The following is a 25,434-nucleotide window of genomic DNA, read 5'->3' on the forward strand; positions in this document are numbered from 1 at the left end:
CCCCTCCATCTGGGTAGGACGCACACTCCTGGCCGGCGAGGGGCTCGCACCTGCCGCTCACTCCCCTGGAGACACTCCTGCCTCAGGGCTGCCATGGCCGTGGGTGTGGGCAGGGCCTGCAGGTGGAGATACTGGGGGTCGGGGGGAGCAGTGCCAGGGACCAGCAGGTCAGCCTCAGGCCACGCCTACCCCCGAGACCGCTGTGTGGAACCAGCTAGAAGCAGGGCTGGGAGGTCTGGCTGCCCTGGGGTGCTCATGGGTCTTTAGGGCCCAGCTCCATGGTGTGGGGCCCAGACACCCCCAACCTCACCCCCCCCACCCCCCTTAATTCTGAAAGCTGCGTCAACAGTGCCCAGGACGGGAAACACCCAAAGGGCTCTCGGTCGAGTGACTAGGGGCTGGGGCAGAGGTACCCACCTCCACCAGGACCTTCGAGGCAGCCCGGGCTCCCACCTGCCCGCCCTCCTGGCCCCCATCTCGCATTTGGCCCGGCTGGTCCCTTCCCAGCCTCTGCTCCCCCGTCCTCTCCCTGCGCCGCGGGAGTCGGCCTCAAAGTGCTGGGAGCACGTGGAAGCGATGAGACTTGAAGGGCCAGTGCCCGAGCCCCAGCCGCTTTGAGGTGCCCCGGGCGGAGGTGGGCGGGAAGCTCCAGGCCAGGCTGCCAGCCCACCCTAGGGTGCAAGGGCGAGGTGCCGGCCTGTGCGGACAGGCCAGGCCTGGAGGAGGGGATGGATGATGGCAATGAGGCAAAGCCGCGAGGAGCAGCCGCGTAATGACAACAGGCCCAGCAAAGGGACCGGCACACCGGGGGCCGGCTGGTCCCGGGGCTGGAGGGGCTGGAGGCCGGTGCCCGGGAGCCTGGACAGGTGAGCAGCGTCAGGAGGCGGCCGGTCGGGACTGCGGGGCCCTTTCTGGAGAAGGAACAGGAGGGTCTCGGGAGATGCTCAGTCTTTATTGGCACTCGGGGTGAGGAGGGTCCTGTCCCTGGCCGAGTGGGCACCTCCGGCTGGCGGCTCTCACCTCTTGCTGGCTGCAATGGAACACGTGACCTGGAGCCCGGCTCCCACCCAGCCGCCCGCCCGGCCCGGCCCGGCCGCCCTCACGGTACCTGGCAGCTTTAGCCATTTGGGCACCTTGCCCAGGTCCCTCCTCAGGGGCTGGACTGTCCCAGGGCTGGGCTCGGGGGGCCCCCCGGCACCCTCCTCTGCAGCTGCCTCCGACTCGAGGGGCACGGGGTCAGGGGCTGGCAGCGGGGACGGGGGCACGGAGGTCCTGGACATGCACCTGCGGTAGAAGGCCGAGGCACAGGTGGCGAGCGCTGCAGCGTGGACCTCCCCCCCCCCCCCCCGGGCACTGCCAGCGCCTCGGGCTCTCACCTGGTCACCAGCACGTCGGCTGCAGATGGGGAGACGGTGTGTTCCAGCAGCTTGGGCTCCAGATAGAGACCTGCAGGCGGCAGCACCTCAGGCCACGGGGAGGGGGCCAGGGCTGGGCTGCCCTGGAGCCCCAGGAGGGGGGGATCAGACCACAGGTCTCCCTTCCAGGCCCAAAAGCAGGCCCTGCTCCAGGACCCACTCACCTGCTGGCTCCTCGGCCCCGAAGTGCACCAGGGCAGCAGGGAAGAGGTTTGCCTGCAGGAAGGGCAGAGGGAGCTCAGGGACCAGGCGGGCACTGAGGGTGGAGGGACGGCCCCGGAGCCCCGGACACAGCCCGCACCTGCCCCTCACCGACTGCCCCGAGGACCATGGCTGCGGTCCCACAGCTGACCCAGGGCAGTGACCCCACTGAAGCCGTGTCCTCCGCCTCGGAGCCAGCGGAGCCTGTCTTCCCTGCGCTCTCGGCTCCAGCTCTGCACGGAGGCGAGGTGGGCAATGGACAAGGGCCGCAACACTTGGAAAACCCCACTGTGACGCCTGGGTCACAGCTCGTGGGCACGTGGGGGGCTGCCCTGGGGCCGAAGCTGGAGGTGGCCAAGGAGCAGGGGGTGTGGCTAGTACAGTGCCCTCCCTCCCAGCAAGGCCAGACCCGACTGCTGGGACTCCCCTTAGCACCCACGTGGCAGCATCTTCCTATTTCACAGGACCCTGGCCAAGCCCACCTGGTGGGCGGGGCCATCTGGGGCCACAGGTCTTACAGCCTTGAAGGGCCCACCCCTCGCACCTGTCCGAAGCCCCGCCCACTGGTCTGTGTCTCTGGGATCCCAACCCAACAGGTGACTGCAGACCATAGGACACCCAGAGGGAGACCTGCCACATGGAGGGTTCCCAGACAGCAGGGGCTTCGGCACCCACCGAGGTGAGGCCTGGGGCCTGGGCAGGTGGTGGGCGGGGGCTCCGGCCCAGGAAGCAGGTTTGCTAGGGGGTGTTGGGGGCCTTTGTGCCCACTGACTGCACCCCCATAGCCCCCAGCCGCTCCTAGACACTCCTGGTCCAGCAGCCAAGAGGGCGGCTGGGCCGCTCCCCCACACCCACACAGTCACCCCCGGAACATGGGCAGGCCCCAGGCAGCCTCCGCAGCAGCCAGCGTGCAGCCCTGCCAGGGACATGAGAGCCGCGGCTTCCGCGCTGTTCCCCCCCGGGGGGCGGGAGGCTTCCTGCCCCGAGCCTGCCAGCTCTGATCCCGGGCAGGGCCGCCACCCCGGGGAGGCCGCGCGCCAGGGCCGAGTGACGGATGAAAGGAGACGGCTGCTGGTAGCTGGGGGCAGTGTCACAGAAATGAGGCCGAGTGGGTGGACGGCACCCAGGGCTCCTAACGGGGGGGGGGGGGGGGGGGGCGGGGGGGAGGGTTGGTCCCCTCCCAAAGCCCCTTCCCAATCCAGTGCATCAACAGGCTGCGGGAGGGGGGCAGGCTGCTGGGGGGCAGGCGGGGTGAGCACCCAACTTCAGGCTCCTGGGCCGAGGGGGTCAGGCACGGCTCCCCCACCTTGACTCCGTTCCTGGTGAGTGGCCAGCTCTGCCTGGTCTTGTCCCATCTCCCCACGACCCAGGGCAGCCCCAGCTCAGACCTCGCAGGCCTGCGGGCCACTTAACAAGGGCTGGCCTCTGTTAGTAATTAAAATATCTGAGGCGGCTTTGAAGAGGAAACCATTAGGCCCGGCTGGGGAGGCCCCAGGCTGCCCTCCCCTTGAGGACAGGACATTCCTCCTGCTCTGGAGGCGGCCCAGCAGGCGCTGGGTCAACACTCCTCACCCTCCAGGAGCAGCCGCAGGGGGGCCGCGGGGGCAGCCAGCAGGGAGGGCCCGGCCGGGAAGGCAGGCAGGGAGCAGGCAGCAGGGCCTCCAAGGCAGCAGGCCACCTGCAGTGAGGGCTCTGACCCTTGACCTCAGGCCCTGCCCCAGCTGCCCTGCCTGTGGACCCTGTCCACCCAGACCCGAGGCAGGGAGCCCCACAGCCAAAGGGCCTGTCCCCTGGGCAGCAGCGGAGGAGGCGGGAAGCAAGCACAAGGCCAACGTTAGAGGCTCTGCACCCCCCGCCCCCCGTTCTGGGCCTCAGGGAGATGGCCCCTCTGACCTTGGCCTTGCCCTGCAGAGCGGCCCGAGTCCACCCCCCCAGGCCAGCAGCCAGTACCTGAAAGAGGGTCAGCGTGTGGTCCTCCAGGATGGTTTTTGGAGGAGTGATGACTGGGGAGAGAATGTCTCGTGAGGAAGGCCTCGCCCACCCCGCCCCCCGCCCCTCGCCCCTCGCCCCTCGCCCACCGCCATTCCCCCGGGAAGCCTGGCTGGAGGGCCGCAGCCTCAGCTGGGGCTGTCCTACAACAACCCTCAGTCCGCAGCCTCTGCCCACTTCTCTGCTGCAGCCAAAGCCCTGGTGCGGGGCTTGGGGGGGGAGTGACCGGGCAGCCCCCGCCAGGCCCCAGCCCTCGGCGCCATCCACAGCTCGGGCCCAGAGCGGCGGGCGGCGGAGCTGTTCCCACGGGGCGGCTCGGGGCAGGGGCGCAGGCAGGCCTGGAGCACGACTCACACAGGTGGAAGGGCAGCGCGGGGTTCCCCAGGTGGCTCCTCACAAAGTCCCGCAGGTCCCCCACTGAGGAGGAAGGGGAGGGTGAGCGGCCCCAGCAGACGCACCGACGCTGGCCCCGGGGGATGGGACAGGCCGGCTGCACCAAGCTGCCCCCCACCCTGGGCAGCCACTTCCTGGGTCCTGGCACTCAGGACACGGATCCGAGCTGCTGGGAAGTCACCCTTGTTCCTTCCATGGGACCGAGACCCTCAGCTGGCCCGGAGCAGGGGCCACCCCCTGCCCCCACCCCCCGGCCCCCACCCTGCAGCGGCCTCCCTTCGCCTCCGCAGCCCGAGCCGGGCAGCGCTGTCCCTCCAGGAGCTGCAGCCCGGGGCCGCGGCCCGCTGTGGGGGGGGGGGGAGCTCTGGATGGCCCTCTGTCCAGAAAGAATGGGTGCAGGGGGCCAGGCACCGCTAGGCCAGCCCGACAAGCACCCGACACGCTCTGCAGGCTCAGAACCCGCCGCCTGTACCCCTCAAGCCCCCGCTCCCCCGAGCCCAGGCCCACAGCCTGGAGGGGCGTCCTGGGCGCAGCGGCCCTACCTGTCTCGCTGGGGCGGAAGAAGCCCTGCAGGATGTAGCGGTCGGGGAACAGCACCCTCAGGACCACCTGGGCCGGGACAAGCCGCACTGTCAGGACAGCGGGAGCCCAGCTGCGCCCCTGGGCCCACAGTGGCAGGACCCCACCCGGGGCAGACAACAGGACCGGAGCAGGTGGAGGTGCCAGCCACCCCTGTGTGTGCCCCCCTACCCCCCCACCCCGTGCACACAGACTTCTGTTTTCGTCATAAAGCCAGGCCGCTGGTTCCGTAATGAGCCGAGGCTGTGCAAGCTCAGGGAGCACGCGCAGCGGCCTGTGCACCAGGTCGCACAGGAGGAACCTGCTCAGAGCCACCTAACACCTTAGGGTATCCCCCCCCCCCAACCCTCCGCCCCACCCACACCTTAAGGTATTCCCCCCACCCTGCCCACACCTTAGGGTATTCCCCCCCATAACCCCCGCCCCGCCCACACCTTAGGGTATTCCCCCCCCATAACCCCCGCCCCGCCCACACCTTAGGGTATTCCCACACACACATAACCCCCCCCCCCCCCCCCCCCCCCGCCGCCCATACCTTAGGGTACCGCTCCAGCTTCTCCTTCATCTGGGCCTCCCGGAAGGCCTTGGTCACTAAGGGGGCCTCCTCCAGGCGCTTCCTGTGGAAGGAAGGGGGCGGGTGAAGGTCCCGGTCTCCTGCCAGAGGAGGCCCAGACAGGCCCTGGCTCCGCCCCTGCCTGGCCCCGCCAGGTGCAGCCAGGCATGCAGTTGGGGACCGGCGGTGGGAAGCAGGGAGACCACGGGCGGGGCACACCCACCGCTCACTCTTGAGCTGGGCCAAGCGTCTCCTCACGTCGTCCACGGTCACCTCGAAGAACTCGTCGGGCAGCTCCGCGGGCCAGGCCTGGAGCAGCTCCCCCAGGTCCGGGTGGCACACCACGGGGTCCCGGTCCACCGGCTGCCGGGCAGAGCACACGGCTGACGCAGGCCCCAGGTGCCCGGCCACGTGGGCCGTGTCACCCAGGCCCTGCAGCTGGAGCTGCTGCGCACCCCCATGTCAAGCCCAGGCCCCCCACCAGCCTGTGGCCAGGCCAGGCCTCAGGGTGGGCGTGGGACTGTCCCTCACCTCCAGGCTCGGTCTCTGCCGGGGCCCAGGCAGTGGGTGAGGGACGCTCGGCGGGCCGGCCTCCCCACAGCCCCTTGCTCACTTCCTGGGGAGCAGTGCCTGGTCCAGACCACGTCAGGGCTCCGAGGGAGGAGCAGGGGAAGCGGCAGCCCCCAAATTAGAGGTTTGGCAAAAACCTGCCACCGCTGCCCCAGAGCCGGCGGACCCCGCCCTCCCCGGGGAGCAGCCTGGCCGTGTCTGCCCACCCCGGGGACACGACACAGGAAGGGACAGCGCCACCCTGACTGGCAGCGAGGTCGGTGGAAATTACAAGGCAGGGCTGCTCTGCGTGTGGTGCTCGGGGCTAATTGCAGCGGCGTGGGGGCACCTTGGGGCGCGGAGGCCGCCGGGGCGCTGGCCGCCGGAGGTGTCCAGCCAGGTCCTGTCCGCCCACAGCAGGGCCCACAGCCATCTCGGCAGGGCCGCCGGGAAGCTGCCCTCTGCTCCTGCCGCCCCCACGCCCCCCCAGCATGGTGTCCCACCTCCTGTTTCTCACCCGGGACCAGGGCGGGCTTGGCAGGTCTGGGAACAGCCTGTCCGGTCGTCCCTTCCCGTGGCCCGGCCTGGCCACAGCCCTCGGCACAGCCAGACCCCAGACCTCGGTGTTCGGGTGACTGCTGCTCAGTGCACCTGCCAGGTGCCTCCGGGCCACCTCCCCGCAGCACAGGGCCGACGGCACTCCGGGGCCCCTGTGGCCCCCAGAGCTCTCCCTGGGAAGGGGAGCGGGCTGCTAGGAAGCCCCTCTGACCCGAGTGCCGTGGCCAGTGGCCGGCAGAGCCCGGAGGTGGCGGGCCAAAGCTCCGGCGAGCTGCCCCTTCAAAGCCACAGCCTTCCTGCAGCCGCCGCGGGCCGTCTACGCCAGAGCTTTTTATAACAAGATGCCAGGCGCCGGCTGCCCCCCACAGCCACGGCGCCTGCATTCCAGAGGGGCCGAGCGTGCTGCTCCCAGGGGAGGGCGAGGGCAGGACGCGGATGCCGTGAGCTGAGCCGCCGTGCGCACGAGCCAGGATGGGCCTCCAGCAGAAAGCCCCGGCACGCATCACCCTGAGCGCACCAACAGGGTGACGGGCTCTGCAGGGGGTCCCCGACCCAGCACACGCGGTGGAGCCGGCCCAGGGAGCACGTGGCGCCGGGCCTGCTCCTGCAGCCGCTCGGCCCGGTCGGGCTCCATGTGTTGCTGTCCCTGCACCGGCTTCCCGCACGGCTCCCCTCTGAGGTGACGGACGGATGGAGAACAGGTCCAGGCTGAGACGTCGTGGAAAAAGGACCCCCCCGGAGCGTCCTCGCCCTGGGAGAGGCTCCCGGGCTGGCTGAGAAGGGCCAAGATGAATCCTCAGCGGGGGCGCGGCCACGGGCCGGGGCACAGGCTCTGAACGACGGAGCCCGGAACCTTCGAGGAAGTCCTGCCGCAAACCTCCACGGCCTGAACCCGCAGGTCACTACGCTGCCGGGGGCACGCGGAGGGCGGCATGCTGAGGGCGGCATGCTGAGGGCGCTCCTGTGAGACTGACTCGCCTCGCCGGACCGTGGCCAGGGGCCCAGGAGGAGGGACAGGAGCCCTCGGCCCGGCGACAGGCCAGCGCTGGGCAATGGGACCGACCCCAGGCCATTTGGAGTGGGGGCTTGGGGACCACCTGCCAGCTGACGGCGGCCCCGGCCCTTCGGAGTCCCGGCCCCGGGGACCGGGCCTGGAAAGGACCCGGAGGGAGCGAGGTGGACGCACTGGCCTCCGAGGCCCCACACCACGCTCAGTGCGACCACACCCCCGGCCAGGCCGACGTCGAGGGACCAGGGAGCCGGCGCCGGCCGAGACGGGGCTGCTGGCCTCCGGGCCGGTGGACTCACTCCAGCAGCCGCCACACGAGTGGAACCACGGGGCACGGGGGCCCTCACGGCGGAGGCCTCGTGGCCACGGAGGCTTCGTTTTCTGGGCAGTAACTTTGCAGGACGTGCTGACACCCAGAGAAAAAGCAGAAGCTGCGTGGGGTGACCTCCGGCCCGGACCCCCGGCTTCCTCGCGGGGCTCTCCCCTCCCCGCAGCCCAACTGCCCTCTGACCGGGGGCCGGGCGGGCCGGGCAGGAGGGATGCAAAGCGCTTCCCCTTGAGGCCTGGAGCTGAGCTGAGTCACTACTGAGGGACCAGGCCACACCCCCGAGTTACTCCCAGCCAGCTGCCCCAGAAAGCACGGGAGGACCCCCAATCCAGGGCGGGCGGGCAGGGTCCAAGTCCTGGCCCTCAGTCCCGGCAGCACTGGGCCCACCGACCCTTTTGAGCAAAAAAAGCAGAGAAGTTTTCTAAAGAGAAGCGTACAGCCAGGCCCATGCAGCTCAGGGCTGAGCGTGCCCTGTGAACCAGGAGGTCAGGGTTCGATCCCGGTGCAGGAGGCAGCCGGTCCACGATGCTTGCTCATCGTCCATGTTTCCCTCTCTCGCTCCCTCTCCCTTCCTCTTCTTGAAAAACACAAAAACTTTTTTTTAAAAAAAGAGAAGAGTGGAGTACAGGCAGCTGAAGGCTGGGCCGGGGGTGACACCCGGCGCGGTGAAGCTGGGCGCTCCCACGTGCCCGCTGGCTGGGGCGCGTCGCTGTGGACAGAGGAGGGGAAGGAAGCCCGGGAGCAGAGGCAGGGTCTCCTCACCCACAGGCGGCAGCTGCCCGGGAGCCGGGGCAGCACAGCCAGGTCAGCAAGCCCGAGGGGCCGGCACGCATCCCAGACCGCAGGGCACAAGCCGTGCCAATCAGGACGGGGCCTCACACCAGGACCCCCAGCCCCCCCGCAGGAAGCGGGGCCGTGTGGGCAGCTCAGGGCTGCAGGGCGCCACGCAGCCCGTTCGCCGCCGCAGCTGGCGGGCTGGCGTCTCCCCACGCCAGGCCCCGCGGAGAGCAGGACGGGGCTGGAGGCGCCCACACCTGCCGCACGCCTGTGGCCGGGGCGGGGCCGGAGCTCGGCACCCACACACACCGGCGGCCCCGCAGGGACAGGCAGGGCGGTTGGCTCCTGGGGGAGTTGGCTCCCGGGGAGCGTCCTGAGCAGGCGCCTGGCCGGCCGAGAGGAGGAGGGGAGCCAGGGAGCAGGCGGCCGGAGACAAGGCCGACGCCGGCCCTGAGACGGGGTGCAAGGCACGGAGGAAGTGCCGGGTCTGGGCGGGGGGAGACCACCCCCTGGAGGGTGTCAGGCGCGGGGGACACTGTCAGCCCGTCCTGCCCGGGGAGCAGGACTTTGATCAGGCCCGTGCCAGCTGGGGGGCGCCCGCTGGGATGCTGCCCTGCGCGGAGCTGAGGGGCGGCCCCGGGCTGGGGAAGGACTTCAAAGGACAGGCCAGGGGCCGCCAGGCAGCCAGCCTCCCGCCCGTCCCGATGGCCAGTTAAACTACCTTCTAATAATTAATGTGCCGACATCAAAGGCAGGAGCCGCCGGGTCTGTAAACCATCCCGGCCTCGGAGGACCTGCCTGTATTTTATCCTGTCTCTTCTGACTCTTTATTTAAACCCAAAAACCACACGCGGCGGAGCATTAATGGGAAGCTGGGAGCTTTCTGATCGCTGAAGTGCACCTTTGAAGTTCCCCCCAAGTTCTGTTTTGTTCCCTCCCCTCCCCCAACACTGCAAGGGACACAAAGCAGACACCATGTGGCCGGCCGGCCCCTGGTGTGCGGCTGTCAGTGACGGGAGGCACGAGACGGGCGGGGACGCCCCACCAACCAGCTGCTAGGGCTCCCAGATCAAAGGCAGCGCTGCTGGCGGACAGGCGGCCCCCCTGCCCGGGGCTGGGGTCAGTGCAGGGGGCGCAGGGATCCTGGGCCCGACAGCACCCCTGCGGGGAGCACAAGCCCTCGCCACCCCTGGGTGCCCCTGGGACCCTCTAGCAGGTTCCTAAGAGACACAGAGAGCCAGGCCCTCCACGCAGCCCTGGAGGAAGCAGCCAGTCCTGGCCCCCAACCCAGGGTCCCCCGAAAGCACAGGCTCAGAGGGAGTCGGGCCCCCAGCACCGGCTCAACCCACCACACGGGCCTGCTTTCGGCCACCGATTCTGGGCCCAGTGACACAGCGTGAGGGTGGGGATGCTACTGGTTCTAACTTGGCCCAAACATCAGCCACTGCCCCTCCAGGGCAAACATCCCCGGAGCTCAGGAGGGGCTTGGCCCTGCCCTCCCTGTCCACTCAGCAGAACCACGGGCAGTGGGGAGCAGGGGGGAATCTGGCCGCCTACCCCTCGGCAGGACCGGGCTCCACTCCGCATCCGACCCCCCAGGCTCCCCCGGTGTGACCTGGAGGCAGGAGTGGGGGCTCTCGAGGAGACGGGCCGGGCCTCCAGCACCATGGCCTCCCGTCTCTTCACTCCTGACACACAAGACGGAGCTGGAACTCGGCTCAACCCGCCCACGCGAGGGGAAAGGAAGCTCCTGCCGAACCGGCACGCACCCCGGGAATGCGAGGACGGCTCCCTGGCCCACGGGACCGCCCGCCCCCACCACGTGGCCGCACCGGGGAGGACAGGGAAGTGTTTCCACGTAGAAAAGCAGTTCGTAAAGCTCAACCCTCCTTACGATTAAAAAGTTCTCAGGAAACTAGGAATAGGAACTGAACTTGGCAGAAGCTTCCGCAGCTCACGTAACACTTCACGGGTAACCAGGTTACGTTACCCCTTCGGGGCCGAGGCGAGCGCTTCTCCACAAACCGGAGAGCAGGACACGAAGGAGACTAAACGGACCGCGGAGCCACGGCTGCACGACACCACGCTCCTGAAGTGACTGCGGGGGCGGGCGGGGCGAACCAGCACATCGTCCTAACCGACTCGCCACTGCCCTCGGCTCCCGCGGCGGCTCTCCGCCTGGAAAGGGGGTCCGGGAGGGAATCCTCCTCATCCTCGTGTGGACCTCGCACGAGCGCAAGGCAGGTGCCGGGGTGGAGCCACTCTGCGTGGAAGGAAAGGGCCCGGGAAGCTGAGCTGAGCCCTGAGCACAGACACAGCGGCAGCATCTCAGGACGCCGCCCGCTCACAGGGCACGGCGCCCCCTACACGGACCGGACCGCTCACAGGGCACGGCGCCCACTACACGGACCGGACCGCTCACAGGGCACGGCGCCCACTACACGGACCGGACCGCTCACAGGGCACGGCGCCCCCTACACGGACCGGACCGCTCACAGGGCACGGCGCCCACTACACGGACCGGACCGCTCACAGGGCACGGCGCCCCCTACACGGACGGGACCGCTCACAGGGCACGGCGCCCCCTACACGGACGGGACCGCTCACAGGGCACGGCGCCCACTACACGGACCGGACCGCTCACAGGGCACGGCGCCCCCTACACGGACGGGACCGCTCACAGGGCACGGCGCCCACTACACGGACCGGACCGCTCACAGGGCACGGCGCCCCCTACACGGACGGGACCGCTCACAGGGCACGGCGCCCCCTACACGGACCGGACCGCTCACAGGGCACGGCGCCCACTACACGGACCGGACCGCTCACAGGGCACGGCGCCCCCTACACGGACCGGACCGCTCACAGGGCACGGCGCCCACTACACGGACCGGACCGCTCACAGGGCACGGCGCCCCCTACACGGACGGGACCGCTCACAGGGCACGGCGCCCCCTACACGGACGGGACCGCTCACAGGGCACGGCGCCCACTACACGGACCGGACCGCTCACAGGGCACGGCGCCCCCTACACGGACGGGACCGCTCACAGGGCACGGCGCCCCCTACACGGACGGGACCGCTCACAGGGCACGGCGCCCACTGCACGGACCGGACCGCTCACAGGGCACGGCGCCCACTACACGGACGGGACCGCTCACAGGGCACGGCGCCCACTACACGGACCGGACCGCTCACAGGGCACGGCGCCCCCTACACGGACGGGACCGCTCACAGGGCACGGCGCCCCCTACACGGACGGGACCGCTCACAGGGCACGGCGCCCACTACACGGACCGGACCGCTCACAGGGCACGGCGCCCCCTACACGGACGGGACCGCTCACAGGGCACGGCGCCCACTACACGGACGGGACCGCTCACAGGGCACGGCGCCCACTACACGGACGGGACCGCTCACAGGGCACGGCGCCCACTACACGGACGGGACCGCTCACAGGGCACGGCGCCCACTACACGGACGGGACCGCTCACAGGGCACGGCGCCCACTACACGGACGGGACCGCTCACAGGGCACGGCGCCCACTACACGGACGGGACCGCTCACAGGGCACGGCGCCCACTACACGGACGGGACCGCTCACAGGGCACGGCGCCCACTACACGGACGGGACCGCTCACAGGGCACGGCGCCCACTACACGGACGGGACCGCTCACAGGGCACGGCGCCCACTACACGGACGGGACCGCTCACAGGGCACGGCGCCCACTACACGGACGGGGCCGCTCACAGGGGACAGCACGGCCCAGGCTGGAGAGCTGGTTGGTCCAGGGCACGGTCTCCCCCTTGGCGTCCCGATACTTAAGAGTCGTCCAGACTCTGGGAGGACGACCATGGAGCAGGGGAGCCTGGGGCTGCCCAGGGCCCGGGACGCCGGGGGCATGGCCACGAGCCTTCACTGGTCACAGGAGGGGAGCAGCAGCCAGGCAGAGGGGCCCACAGCACGGCCTCCGGGCCACGCCACCTGTTCCGCGGACGCCGCTGAGCGACACGGGAACCCCCGCTGGAGAAGGTTCCGGAGCAGCCCCAAGGAGAAGTCCAGCGTGGCCATCCGGGAGAGCCGACCCGAGAGGGGCCCGAGTGCCCACGCGGCTGCAGCTGCCAGGGCGAGGCCGGGCCAGGCGCTCTGACCACTGGACACTGCCTGCCTGCCCAGGGCGCCCCGGAGGGCCTGTGCCTCCTGCTTGGCGGGACCAGAATGTGGGCCTCCCACCCCTCAGGTCGGTGTGGTCAGGGAGCGGAGGGCGGGCGTCCGAGGGGGCGGGTGAGACTCGGAAGGAAGTGGGGGACGCGTGAGTCAGAGGCGCGCAGACCGGTCAGCACCAAGGAGGCAAAGTGCCCCTCACAGAACTGGCCGTAGCCGTGCCGTGTCCACGCAGCAAACTGTACCCCACGCTGCTCAGACGGGAGGCAGACAGCACCGCGCTCGGCCTCTGCGTCCCGGGCCGGCCCGCTGCAGGGCAGGCGGCCAGCGGGGCCGCCAAGGCCCAAGCCGCTGCCATGTCAGCACCGCCGACCCGGCAGAGGCACCGCCCAGGCCGAGGGCACAGGGGAGGCAGGGGGCACGGGGCACACGAGTTTGTCGGAACCTATCGAAGCACATCTGAAAGGAGCCTCGAAGAAGCCCACTTCAGACAAACCAAACCAGCAGGTCCCTTCCGTGGGGAAACGCCCCCAGCACGCCTGCCGCCCGCCGAAGGGCTGAGGTCGGTGCGGCTGGAGGAAGGACCCAGGCCCAGCTCCCCGCTTACCGGCTCCGGCTCCGGCGGGGGCCTCGACTTCTTCGGCTTGGAGGGGCCTCCGGGGCTGGAGAAGGACTTGGGCAGCTTGGCGGACGGGGACGTCAGACACCGCGCAGACCCGCAGGGGCCCCCGAGGCGCTGCCCGCCGCCCGAGAAAGGCACGAAGGGCGGGGGCTTGGGCTCCTCCGAGATCTGCTTCGCCGCGGCGTCTGCGCGGCCGGCCCCCGAGGTGCCCGCCTCGTCCTGGCGGCTCACGTCGCCCCGGCTGAGCCCCGCCGAGTCCACGGGGAGCAGCGGGCTGCCGGCTGCCTGCTCGGCCGACAGCGAGGGGGTCGGGCTGGCTGGGCTTTTGCTCCGGGAGCCCCCAGGCTCCTGCGTGACGGCCGGGTCGCATCGCCTCATGGCAAACCTGGGGCCAGAGAGAGGGACGCCCCACGCGTGGTCTCAGCCCCGGGTCTCACTGCCCCTCCCCCACGCAGTGGCCTCGGACGGAGCGGGGAGCGCCACGGGCACGTGTCCCTCACGTTCCCACGCTTCCCGCTCCTCTCCTCTGACCCCATCCCGTTCACGGCTCAGGAGGCCCCACCTGATGATGGCGCTGCCCCCGCTGAGGCCCAGGGACAGCAGCGTCGTGCTCTGCAAGGCGGCTCTGCCGGTCACCTGCAAGGAGACAGGACAATGTGCCACGCCGCCCTCCCTCAGAGCGCCCTGCCAGGCTGGGCCCCGGGGAAGGCACCGAGGCCCTGCCCACTGCCTGACCCACCTACAGGGCCGCCCAGCCTGGCCCCTGACACCACGGCTCCCAGCCCGCCTGAGGCCGAGGCCCAGCCACCCGCACCCCAACTGCACCCGAGCATCTGCTCTAGGGCCTGGGTCTGTCCCCAGCCCGACGCCCCCCGAGGCCTGGGAAGCGGGGCTCAGGCCTGGGGGAGCGACGCTGGCCACGTGACCAGCCCTCTGAGGGCTGCACTGACCACGACGGCCCTCACTGGGGCCCAAGTGTCCACCCCCCGGCCCCGCCCCTCACAGCCCGGAACCCCTTCCTCACGGGCGTCTCACCCACCACGGCCTCCTGGGCCCTCGGGGACAGTGGCCACCCCGGCCAGGAAAGGGCCCGCAGCCAGGACTCCAACAAAAGGCCCCTTGAGCCAGGGGACCGAGCGCCAGGAGGGTCCCGCCGTGGCAGGCGGGGGGCGGGCAGGGCCTCTGCCAGCTGGGCCGCACCGCCCTGCGCTCAGTTTTGGAAAAGATCAAAACGGAGCAAAGCAAATATTTATTAAAATGAAACCACTTTTGTGACTCGTGGGCTTTGGGAGAAGCTGAGAAAACAAACAGGGCGTGGGGAGGTCGGCTCCAGCGGAGCGGCCCAGCTTTTCCATGGAACACTGGGGCTTTCAGCGCTCCCTCCGCCGCTTTGAAGGCAGGGGGGGGGGAGGGTTTCCAGACTGGAAACCGGGCTGGGCCGCGTGGCGACGGGAGCGGCGGCGAGCCGGCCAGGCGGGTGGAGCCGGGTCCTACCTCATCCCTCATGTACACGCAGACCGGGCTGGCCTCCCACGGCTGCTCCAGACACGCCCTGCAGGAGAGGGAAGGACGTCAGAGGCCAGCCGCTGGGGGACACTGGTGCTCTCGGGCGGGCACCCCGGAACCCCAGAGCCACCGCAGGCCCCCCCCAGGTTCTCCAGGGAGATGGCAGCGGGCATCCGCCCACACCAGACTGGCCCCCAACATCCTCTCCCTCACGACCCAGACCCCGAGATGGGACAGAGCACCCCAGAAGCAGAGCTGGGCGGGCTCAGAGGATGGCGGGCGTGCAAGCGCACACTCACGTGCACCCAACGACACCATCTCGCATACCCAGGCCCGCAGCACCACCAGGTCACGCACAGGCTGGAGCTGGCCACGTCCTGGCTGGGGAGCTCGTGACCCGGAGGGACGGAGGGGTGTCCACTTCTGCATTTCCTGACACAACCGCCCGCCAGCCCCCTCCTCCAGGGCGTGCCCGAGGCCGGGCCACAGAGCAGACGCCGGTGACCTCAGGCTGTGCAGGGTCACCGTCTCGCCTCGGGGGCTCACACGCCCGTGGATGCGGCTGGGACGGAGAACATGGAGCTGAACTGGGGCCAGAGCAGCAGGTCTCTGGCTGCCTGCACATGCCCCATGCACACGCGGGGCGAGACGTGACAGGCCCTCTGCGTGGCTCTGGCATGGGTTCTGCCCATTTCTCACTTGCTTTTAGCTTCTACTTGTGTGTGTTGCCCAGGGCCAAGACCCACACCCCAGAGCCAGCTGTGGGGCCTCTGGGGGGATGCAGCCCTGCCCCTGCCCCGGTACCACCAGCCTCCTCGCCCCCCGAGGTCCCTGCAGGAAGTGGGAGACCCGAGCTGAGAGCCTGGACCAGAGCAACACTGGGTCAGGGCACACCCCCAGGGCCTGGGCCCCGGCCCACCCCGACCCGGTGACCCAGGCCTCGGGAACGCACAGGCCCAAGTGCCAGAGCAAGCCGTCCCCAGGGACCCCGCGCCAGCCCAGCGGGACCACAGATCACAGGCGGCTGAGTGCCTCCTGCCTGCAGAGCCTCGACATCAAACGCCCGCCGGCTTTGATGTGCTTCCTCTGAGGGATCGGGTTCCGAGTGGATCTGAGGGCGACGCCTGTAAACACGCGAGGGGCGGGCGGCGGCAATCACTTCCAGACCTTCCCGCCAATTAGCAGCGCGCTCCGGCAGGATAGGGGACCGGGGACATTCCAGCTCGTGGGAGCCGCCCTCACACCCTCCGAGTCCCCAACGTCTCCAGGGCTGAGCCGTCGGGGGGCCTCCGAGCGCCTGGGCCCAGACCCAGCAGAACCGGGCGTCCTGTGGCGCTCCCGTGGGCGCCCACCTGCCGCCCCTCCCCAGACATCACCCCGTGCGGGTGGGGCGTGCCCGGCCAGGGTCGGGGGCAGAGGCGCGGCTGACGGCGTTACAGATGCTCTGTGCTCGCCTCAGAGCACGCGCCCGCAGGCGTGGGCCACCCACTCGGGCCGACGGGACCCCAGGTGTGGGAGCCGCTGTCCCCGTCACCGGTTTGGACCTGAACCAGCTGCACCGGCACCACGAGTCCCCCCGCGGGAACCAGAACCCACCCAAACCCAGAGCCGGGACTTCAGGCTCAGAGGGGCGCCTGCCGCCACGGGAGGCCCCCCGCACGTGAGGTCACGTCCAGGGGCAGCGACTCCCGCCCACCACCACGCAGCACCCAGCCGGAGACGAAGAGCTGAGGCTAAGGGAGCGGGAGGCCCAGGCCGCCGAGCCAGCCCTCCTCAGGCGGACGGAGCAGGGACGGAGGCGGGAAGCAGCCTGTCTTTCCCCGGGAACGGAGGGGCTGCCGGGGAGCTGGGGGGACGCCCCGCCTCTGCCGCCCGCAGGGCCCGGATGGCACACCACCCACCGCAGGGGAAGCAGGCGCGCCCGGCCCCCCAGGGACACTCAGTCCCGGGTGTACTCTGGGGGGAGGCGGGCGCGGCTGTGAAGCCGGGTGGGAGCAGAGGGCCCAGGCCTCGGGGCAGATGCAACCTGGGCTGGCGGCTCGGAGCCCTCCGGGAGGCCGGCCAGCGCAGACACCCAGGAAGGGCGAGGACTGGCCAGTCCAGTGCGGGCAGTGCCGTCCGAGGCAGCGACCAGCCAGCTCCAGGTGAGACCTCCTCCTGCCACAAAGACCCCAGAACCCCTCCTCTTCCTGCGGGGTACACGCCACAGGGAAATGTTCTGGATGAACTGAGTCAAGTCCATCAAATTCCTAAAATTAACAGCCCATGCTTTTCTCTCCTTTGATGTGGCTAACAGAAAATTCCTAACCACCTCTTCGGCACGCACATGTGGCCCACGTGGTGTGTCATGTGCCTAGTGAGTAGCCCGACTCTGGGGCCAGAGGTCAGAGCTGGACCACCAACCCCCTGATCCCTATGCAGAGGACCTGCCCCTGAGCCACACGGGCTGGTGCCCACTCACCCCCATGGCTCCGCCGAGACTGCACGCCCCCTGCCCTGGGGCCGGCCTCTTCCCCAAGCACCAGGTGAGCAGGGCCAGCTCCCTGCACGGCCCGTCCAGTGGGGACCGGACTCTGAGCCCCGGCCCCGCCAGTGAGGTCCTACAGCCGCAAGCAGCGACCGGCTCCTGCCCAGCCCCCGCGTGGCCCCAGCCAATCAGGCCCCTGGCCTGTCCCCGTGGGCACCCGCTTCACCGTTCGTGAACTCTGCCAGGGAGCCGCTGACACGTGGGGGTGCCCCTCACTGCCGGCCCAGCCGCTCTGCCTCTGGAACCCGCCTCGGGAGGAAGTGGGGCGCATAGGCCTCCGGCCGTCTGTGAGTCACAGACGGGACTGGTGGCTGGGGCACGAGCAGCCCACGCGCTGGGCCTGCGCCGCGTGGCGATGACGCCGAAGGGATCGCTACGCAGACACGTGATCCGCTCGTAAGCAACCAAGAAAGGGCGCCAGTGACTTGGGGCACAGCACCCCGTGTTAAGGACGGACATACTCCCGCGGGCTGTGGGGCCTCCTGCCATCACTCCGTTCCTGCAGGAGCGGTCGCCACTGTGCCCGCGTGAACGGCACCTTCAGCCCCGCCCAGAAGCCGACCCCTCCCCAGGGCTGGGTGACCTGTCCGTCCCCACTGGGTGACCTGTCTGTCCCCACTGGGTGACCTGACCATCCCCACTGGGTGACCTGTCCGTCCCCAGGGCTGGGTGGCCTGTCCGTCCCCACTGGGTGACCTGTCTGTCCCCAGGGCTGGGTGACCTGACCGTCCCCAGGGCTGGGTGGCCTGACCGTCCCCAGGGGCCCTCCCCACCTACACCTGAAGGACCGCTCTCTCCCCACAGGGGCTCTCGCCCTTCGCAGCAGGACGCCCCCAGGCCCTTTCCCACGGAGACCCCGCTTCTCTCCAGTTTGCACCCGGGTGCCCAAGCTCCCGGCCCCATCAGCTGGTCCCCACACGCGAGCCCATGCCCTGCCTCTGCCTCCTCCTCCTCTGTGGGGTCCCCTCCATCCTGCCGGGGGAGCTGCACAGGGGACAGACCTCCATCACAGAGAGACCAAGCTTAAAGGGGCAACGTTCAAGCTGTTCATTCGGCAGAAACCGACACACACCCATCATCATCATCACTTTCTCTTTAAACATGACCCACGCCCAGCCGTGTCGCTCAGTGGTTGAGCATCTATCTACCTATGAACCAGGAGGTCACGGTTCAACTCCCGGTCAGGGCACATGCCTGGGTTGTGGGCTTGATCCCGGATCACGCAGGAGGCAGCCGATCAGTGATTCTCTCTCGTCACTGATATTTCTATCTCCCTTCCCTCTTCCTTCCTCTCTGAACACGATAAAAAATAGACCAACGCGACCTGTTTTCCTGGTAAGCATCTGTCAGCACCCCCTCCCCTCACTGCATGGGGCCTCTCAGTCCCCCAAAAGGCGCAAAGAGGGCACCAGGCAGCCACGCCCGGAAAGACGGCTGCTGGCGACCAGCACCTGCCAGGCAAGGCCTGTGCACAGGAGGCCCTCGTCTGACCTGTCCTCCCCCCGGGACGCAGCGTGCCCACCGCAGTGCAGGCCCGGCCGGGACCCGCCGGACACTCACCTGGTCTGAGGGAAGTGGCTGAGGAGCTCCCAGAGGGTCTGCCCGGAGCAGAAGGTGCCCTGCAGCCGCGAGCCGTCGTCCAGCTGCAGCGCGATGCGGACCTGAGAGGAGAGGCGGCTGAGGCGGGGCTGCCGGCACCCGGAGACTCCGCCCGGTGAGGGCTCCGGGTCGTGGGTGCGGGGGGAGGGGTGGGCACTGCACGGCCAGCACGTCTCCTCGGCACACTGCACGTCGCTGTGCCTTGAGCTGCCGGGAGGGGCGCTGTGTGGCACAGCCATAACACCGGCACGTGGTGTTTTGTGCGTTTTTCCATCACTGAGCACATGGCTTCCCTCAGCCCCTTTGTGATGGTCACGTCCCTGAAGGGGACGCAAGTCTCTAACCCAGAAGGGGAACCCTTTCTGGCCCCTCTGCCGAGGACGCGCCAGAGCGCTGGCCGGGCTGCGTGCGACTCAGAGCCCCGCCCACCACGCGGCCTGCTGCTTGGGACCAGGGCCACTTGCTCCCCACACAGGGAGCTGCCTGGGGGAACCTTCCTCCCATCCCACCCCCAGGGCGTCCGAGCGCCTCCACACACACGTGAGGACCGCGTGGTCGCGATGGCACCGGGGTGTCAGGGTCAGGCCCGGGTCTGACTCCTGGTGGCTCTGGAGAGCTGACCCACGCCCGGCCTGCACGTCCCGTCCTCACAGGGCGAGCGGCCCTCCTGGTGCTGGCAGAGCAGCGCGGCCCAGGAGGGCGGGACCGAAGGGGCTCTGAGCCTCGCGGCTGCTCGGTGGAAGGCTGGGCCCAAGACCAGGACAGCCCGCTCGAGGGTCACTGAGCTCGGCGCACTCCGGACCGTCAGGCAGGGGACAGGCTCCCAGATGAGACGAACGCAGCACAGTGAACCCCAACAGCACCCTCAGCACCAAGAACCAAGTCTCATTCCAACCACCAAAGTAGAAAGTGGCTCTGCCCGACCCAGAGCAGGCGGCTGGGTGTGGGACGCGCCCGGCGGCCTGTGCGCCCACGAAGGGCAGGCGCAGCGCCTACCGTGTTCTTGGGCCCCTCACGGCTGCGGGACGCGGGCACCATCTCCAGCTTGGCGTTGTTGGGCAGGTTGGCGAACCTCCACTGCAGAGAGAGGTCAAGCACGTTCCTCTGAAACCTGCAACAGACCACAGCCCTCAGCTGCCCGGGCCTGCAGCACCCAGGCCCACCTGCGGGGGCGGGAAAGAGCCAGTGAGCGAGCAGACAGCTCTGGCGTGGAGGCAGCGCAGGAGGGGGAAGCCCACCGGCCAGACCCTTCCCGCTCCCCAGGGGCCAGCTCCCATCACTCCTGCTTCCTGCCATCCCGGGGCAGGGCCACGCCCCCCAGGACCGAGGCAACGTTCTAGAGGACCACAGACAGCCGCAGAGCCAGGCGGCCAGTGCTGGGGTCGGTCTGAGACGGCTACTCCCGGCTCGCCAAGCCAGGCCCTGAGCCCGAGTGCCCGCCGCTGCCAGTGCCCCATGTGTGTGCCACGACGCACAGGGACCTGGCAGCTCTGATCAGCAAGAGGCCGCGTGGGGCCCCGACAGCAGGGCGGCCCAGCTCCTCGCATCCCCACCCACAGAGCTCCAGGCTCCAAGCCGAGCAGAGACTGGAGGAGTCAGGACAGGAAGCCCCGAGGGCAGGAGGGCCGGGCCCTGCGGGTCCTGCTTAGCAGCCCGCTCAGCCGGTTTCATAAGAAAGTGAGAAGAGCCAGCAGGCAGCCCGGGCCACCCAGGGGCAGAGCTGGGGCCACAGGCGGCTCCCGATGTCCAGCTTGGGTCACACGTCGGCTGTGGACCAACAGGAGCTGGACACCTGCTCCTGCGACGAGGAGACAGACAGGACACGGCCTCACCCGGGGCAGGGACGGCGGGCTAGGGGACGGGAGCCTTCCTGACCTGGTCCCTCTCCGCCTAACCCCTGGAGCTCCAGGCCCCCGAGAACCACCCCCGTCCACCCGACAGAGGAACGCTCTGCCCAGGGCTGTGAAGCCCCCTCACCGTGTGGCCCGGACTGTGGAGAGAGACAGCAAGTCACAAGGAGAGGGAACCAGGGAACACGCACAGCTCAACTCAGATCTGAGCGCGACTTCCAGCGGGAGTTTGGGGGGGACATGGCGCTGGGGAGAGGCCAGTGGGGTCGACCAGAGAGGTTGCCCGTGGCAAATGGAGATGACTTGGTTTAGGTGTGAGCAGTTCGTGAGGTGCAGGCTTCTCGAGGGTGAGAAAGAGGCAGTTCAGACAGCCAGGCGGGGCCCACACCGCTCCAGGGCTCACTGCGACGGGCGGCTGGTCTGTGGGGAAAGGGCAGCAGGGCCGCGAGCGCCGAGGGGAGGGTGCAGGCGTGCGACACACCGAGGCCGCCTTCCCTGGCGTGGCCGCGCTCTCAACAAACCACAGCTGACCCTCGAACCAAGGCGTGAGGGGTGCCGACGCCCATGGGGTGGAAATCCCATGTGTAAACTCTGACCCTCCAAAACGTAACCATGTCCCTCTAACTCCAATGGGGATCGGTTCCAGGACCCCCACTGATACCAAAATTCAAAGATGCTCAAGACCCTTCCAGGAAGTGGCTCAGATCAACGCAGTCAGCCGTCCCGCCGCCGGGGAGCAGGCCAGGCACTCACTGGGAAACAGCCTCTGCCCCTGGCCGGGGCTCAGATGGTTAGAGCGTCCTGATGCACCAAGGCTGTGGGTTCCACCCCAGGTCAGGGCACAGTCAAGCATCAGCCAACGAATGATGCACAAGTAGAACAACTCCGTGTTCCCCCCCACCCCCCTCTCTCTATAAAATTATTAAAGGATGAAATAAAAACAATGGGCACAGACAATAGGGTGGTGGAGGCCTGGGGCGGGCAGGCTGTAGGGTCAATGGGAGAGAAAAGGGGACATATGTAACACTTCCAACAACAAAGATTTTCTTCAAGGAATTAAAAAAAGGAAAACATCCGCGTGGAAGTGGACGCCACGTGCAGTTCAAACGCCCGTTTTTCAAGGGGCAGCTGTGCAGTCAGCAGGGGACAGGCGAGAGATGGCATCTCCACTCAGAATCTCCTGTGAAGAGCCCACGCACGACACAGCACCGCGAGGCCACGGCTCCTCTGTCCCCGAAGCGAGGACAGCCACCCTGTGAAGGCTGCCGCCTGGGACAGAAGCCCACGCCCATCGGTGCAGGGCCCCAATTCTTCCCTTGTGTTATTATTATTTAAATATACTTTTATTGATGTCAGAGAGGAAGGAAGAGGGAGAGAGAGAAACATCAGCGATGAGAGAGAATCATGGATCCGCTGCCTCCTGCACGCCCCCACTGGGGATCAAGCCTGTCATCCGGGCACACGCCCCAACCGGGAATCAAACCATAACCTCCTGGTCCATAGGTCCATGCTCAACCACGGAGCCGCGCCGGCCGGGCTCTTTCCGTGCCTCAGACCCTTGAGGACCGACAGGAAGCCCTCTCTCTGGAAAACGCCCAGGCAGACCCGCGCCAGCAGCTCCCGGGGAGGCCGCTGGCTTCTCCCCCGCGTGCAGCTCTCTTCCCATTTCCCCGTGACCCCTTCCTCATGCCCTCCGGGCCCCAGCAGGAGCTGACACGACCCAACGCAGGAAAACCCTGTGGCAGCGGGTTGAACGGTGGCCCCGAAGAGGACAGGCCCCAGGTCCTAAGGCCCCCAGAGCGCGTGACGGTGGCCTGATTGGGAGACAGGGACTTTGCAGATGTGACGGAATTAAGGATCTTGATGCCGTCAGCCTGAACCAGGGCGGGTGCTTAGGAGGGAGAGGAGAGGACACCTGGGGAGAGGCCGTGTGGGGAGCAGGCAGAGATTGGAGCGATGTGGCCACCAGCCAGGCGGTGCTGGAGCCACCAGAAGCTGGGACAGGCAGGCAGGGTCCTCCCTAAACCGCAGCCCTACAACACCTGGACTGCCCGCGCCTGGGGGGCTGTGAGGAGATAACCTTCCGCAGGTGCAAGCCCGCCGCAGGGCCCTGGGGAGCGAGCCGCCCCAGCACTCACTTCAGGTCATACTCGCTGGGGTTGAAGTCCTGCCGCCGGCATGTGTCCTCCAGGACCTGGGGATGAGACAGAGGCCGTCAGCCGCTGCCCACCTGCTGCTGGGCAGGCACAGGGGCGCCGGCGGGGAGGGGGCTGAGGGTCGAGGGCACCTCTCAGAGGGCCGGTGGGCTCTGCTGGACAAAGCCTAGAAGGCCACATGATGGCCCGTCCGCTCCACAGCTCCACGGGCCTCACCCACCAGTCCTGTCCGCTGTCCCTGTCCTCCCTGGGCCGGACCTGTCACCCCCGCGCCGCTGGCCTCCAAGCCAGTCCCTCTTCACCACAGACATCTTCCTGCACACACCCCAGACCCGGCCCCCCCTCACAGAGAACAGAGTCCAAACGTGGGCGCCCCTGCCTGCAGCGCTGCCCCCCACTCCCGAGAGCCAGCTCCCCACCGCCCTCCAGCGGGCCCTGGGCGCCCTCCTTCCCTGTCCTGCACGCAGAGGCCACCCACCCGACCCTGGGGGCTGCTCCCGGAAGATCCCGGTGAGCGCACGGACCCCTCCACGGCGGGGCCCGATATACATTTCTAACGGGACGGGTTCGGGGTCCGCCAGCGGCCCCCGGGGAAGTGCAGCGAGTGAGTCAGCAAGTCAGGTCCAGGCACAAAGGCCGGCACTTCCAGCCCCGCGGACACCGGCCGGGGACACGCCGGGATGGGGACACGGGCCTGGGACCCCCGCAGCCGGGATCGGGCGCCACGGCCTCGGCGAGGGTCGCAGAAGCGCCGCCCCGCGGCAGCCCGCCCCGCCCCCGCCCGCGGCCAGGCAGGGACCCCCCGCGCCCGGGACCCCGGCGCGGAAGTGGGCGGGCCCTCTGCGCCAGGGGGCTGCTCATTGGCCGCCTCGGGCCCCGCCCCAGCGCCGCCCGGCGACCCCCGCCCCCCCCCCCCCGGAGCCAACCGCAGGAGCCGCCCGGCGCGGCGCCCCCGCCCGCCGCCCGCCCGCCCCCGGCCGCTCGCCGCCCGCGGCCGCACCTGCAGGAGCACGGTGCTCGGCGTCACCTTCACCGTGTGGCGCCGCCCGTTCGGGGCCAGCACCGACACCGCGGAGCCCCCGCCGCTGGCCGGGGCCGCCATGTTCCGCTCACGTGACCCGCCGCCGCCGGCACTGCTTCAAACAACTTTATCGGCAACAGCCGGGACGCACAGCCACGCGGCCGCGGGGCGGGGCGGGGGCGGGGCCTGCGTGCGCTTCCGGGTACGGCCTCCGGCCCCGCCCACGCGCCGCACAGGGCCTGTCCTGGCCCCGCCTCGCCCCTGACCTGGCCCCGCCCCCTACCCTGGCCCCGCCCCCCGCGCTCCTGCCGGTCCGAGTGTGTGCTCACAGCTCACTCCAACCGTCCCGCGTGGCCTCGGGCCCGGGCGGCTGAGCGCGCCCCGCCGTGTGGAACCGACGCGGGAAGAGGAAGGCTGAGCGGGACACGAGCGCGCCCAGGCCTGGACCCCCTTCCCCATCTGGGCCACCGGGCGCGGCCTGTCTTACCCGTTGGCCCTGCGATCCTGGCCCCTGACTCTCCCCCATTCTCCTCGTCCCCTGTGCTCACCTCCGACCCTGGGGGGGGGGGGGGGGTGAAGGTCAGGGGTACGGCCCCAGCGCGGGGAGAGCAGGTCAGTCTGAGCTGAGAGGCCTACACTGTCCGTGCCAGGCTCATGCCACAGCATCTCACCCCCCCCTCCGTGGGAGGTGGGAGAAGGGGTGTAGGGACCCTACAAGCCTCCCTGTGTGGGTAACACAGCGCCTCCTAGGCACCTGCATGCTGACACAGACACCCTCCTGCGTGTTAGAGAGTTCCCGCGGGGGCGCCATGGAGATGATGGGGCAGCCGGCTTCCTGACCATTCCCGCCAGGACGGGCTCACAGAGCGAGGCCGGTGGGCGGCCTGCCCCTCCTTGCATCGCCTGGTCTTGTCCACTCTCCCTGCTCACAGGGGTCTCAACGTCTGTGTGTGTCCACCTGGGTTCAGGGGCCTCGGGGCAGACACCCCGGGGCATTGGTGACCAGTGCCCGGTCGAGCTTTCCAACCACATCCTTCAACCCATCGGGACCGCTGGGCAGTTGTGTGGCCGCCAGGCCCCTTGGGCACATCAGCCTGTGGGGCTCCGCAGCCTCATCTGCTCGGGGCGGCCTTCGTGACTGCGCGCTTGTTTCCTGGCGGCCTCCACCCGCAGGCCCTGCGCCTGGTCCTCCAGCAGGCTGACACGCAGAGCGGAGCCGGCACAGGGCGGGCGTTGGCAGACATCTGTCGGAGGAATGACCCTTCTCGGGAGACAAACAACACTCGGTCCCCAAAGTGCACCGTCACCTCCTGCTGCTGCTGGTCCTTAACCGTGGCGGCGGCAGGGCACCCCGGCAGTGGGCGCGTGGGAGGGGGGAGGGGGAAGAGGCGGGCAGACCCACCTCCCCAGGTGGCCTGGCTGGGCCAGAGCTGGTGAAGACCAGGCCAGGCAGGACAGACCAGGACCCCGTGAGGCGCCTGTGAAAACAAGCCAGACCCAGAGACAAGCTGTAGGTGCCGCGTGGGGACCTGGGGCGCTAGGCCAGCAGCGGGACCAGGCTCCCGAGGCAGGAAGCACCCGGAAGTTTCCTTGGGGTCCCCCTTGGACACGGCCGGGAGGACCCTCACCTGCCC

General features: G+C 69.2%; 1 protein-coding gene across 6 annotated transcripts; it reads right to left on the minus strand.

Moving 5' to 3' along the window:
* Positions 1–447: 447 nt before the first annotated feature.
* On the minus strand, positions 448–23,942 carry ASPSCR1 (ASPSCR1 tether for SLC2A4, UBX domain containing). 6 transcript variants are annotated; one of them, XM_079797571.1, is made up of 16 exons: positions 23,780–23,942; positions 22,762–22,817; positions 19,770–19,884; positions 18,735–18,835; positions 14,636–14,693; positions 13,704–13,777; positions 13,127–13,526; positions 5,354–5,493; positions 5,113–5,194; positions 4,541–4,607; positions 3,960–4,022; positions 3,567–3,619; positions 1,580–1,631; positions 1,377–1,446; positions 1,109–1,284; positions 448–1,030 (listed from the first exon to the last, which is right to left on the minus strand). In XM_079797571.1, exons 1-16 carry the CDS (start codon positions 23,879–23,881, stop codon positions 1,017–1,019), a joined length of 1,623 nt encoding a protein of 540 aa, XP_079653697.1. In that variant the 5' UTR covers positions 23,882–23,942; the 3' UTR covers positions 448–1,016. The 6 variants fall into 6 exon arrangements, with proteins under 6 accessions (XP_079653697.1, XP_079653699.1, XP_079653700.1 ...); XM_079797573.1 differs by lacking the exon at positions 23,780–23,942 and adding an exon at positions 23,329–23,539; XM_079797574.1 differs by lacking the exon at positions 23,780–23,942 and adding an exon at positions 23,329–23,539 and having other exon boundaries at positions 22,666–22,817.
* Positions 23,943–25,434: the final 1,492 nt, after the last annotated feature.

Source organism: Cnephaeus nilssonii (assembly GCF_951640355.1).
Source record: "Cnephaeus nilssonii genome assembly, chromosome: 19".
Lineage (NCBI taxonomy): Eukaryota > Metazoa > Chordata > Mammalia > Chiroptera > Vespertilionidae > Cnephaeus > Cnephaeus nilssonii.

Coding starts and splice junctions, on each gene's coding strand:
- ASPSCR1 (XM_079797571.1), bottom strand. CDS start 23,881: ATGGCGGCCCCGGCCAGCGGCGGGGGCTCCGCGGTGTCGGTGCTGGCC. Junction 4,023..4,540: donor CTTCCGCCCCAGCGAGACAG/GTAGGGCCGCTG, acceptor CTTCCTCCTCAG/TGGGGGACCTGCGGGACTTT. Junction 1,447..1,579: donor CGGGGCCGAGGAGCCAGCAG/GTGAGTGGGTCC, acceptor TGCCGCCTGCAG/GTCTCTATCTGGAGCCCAAG.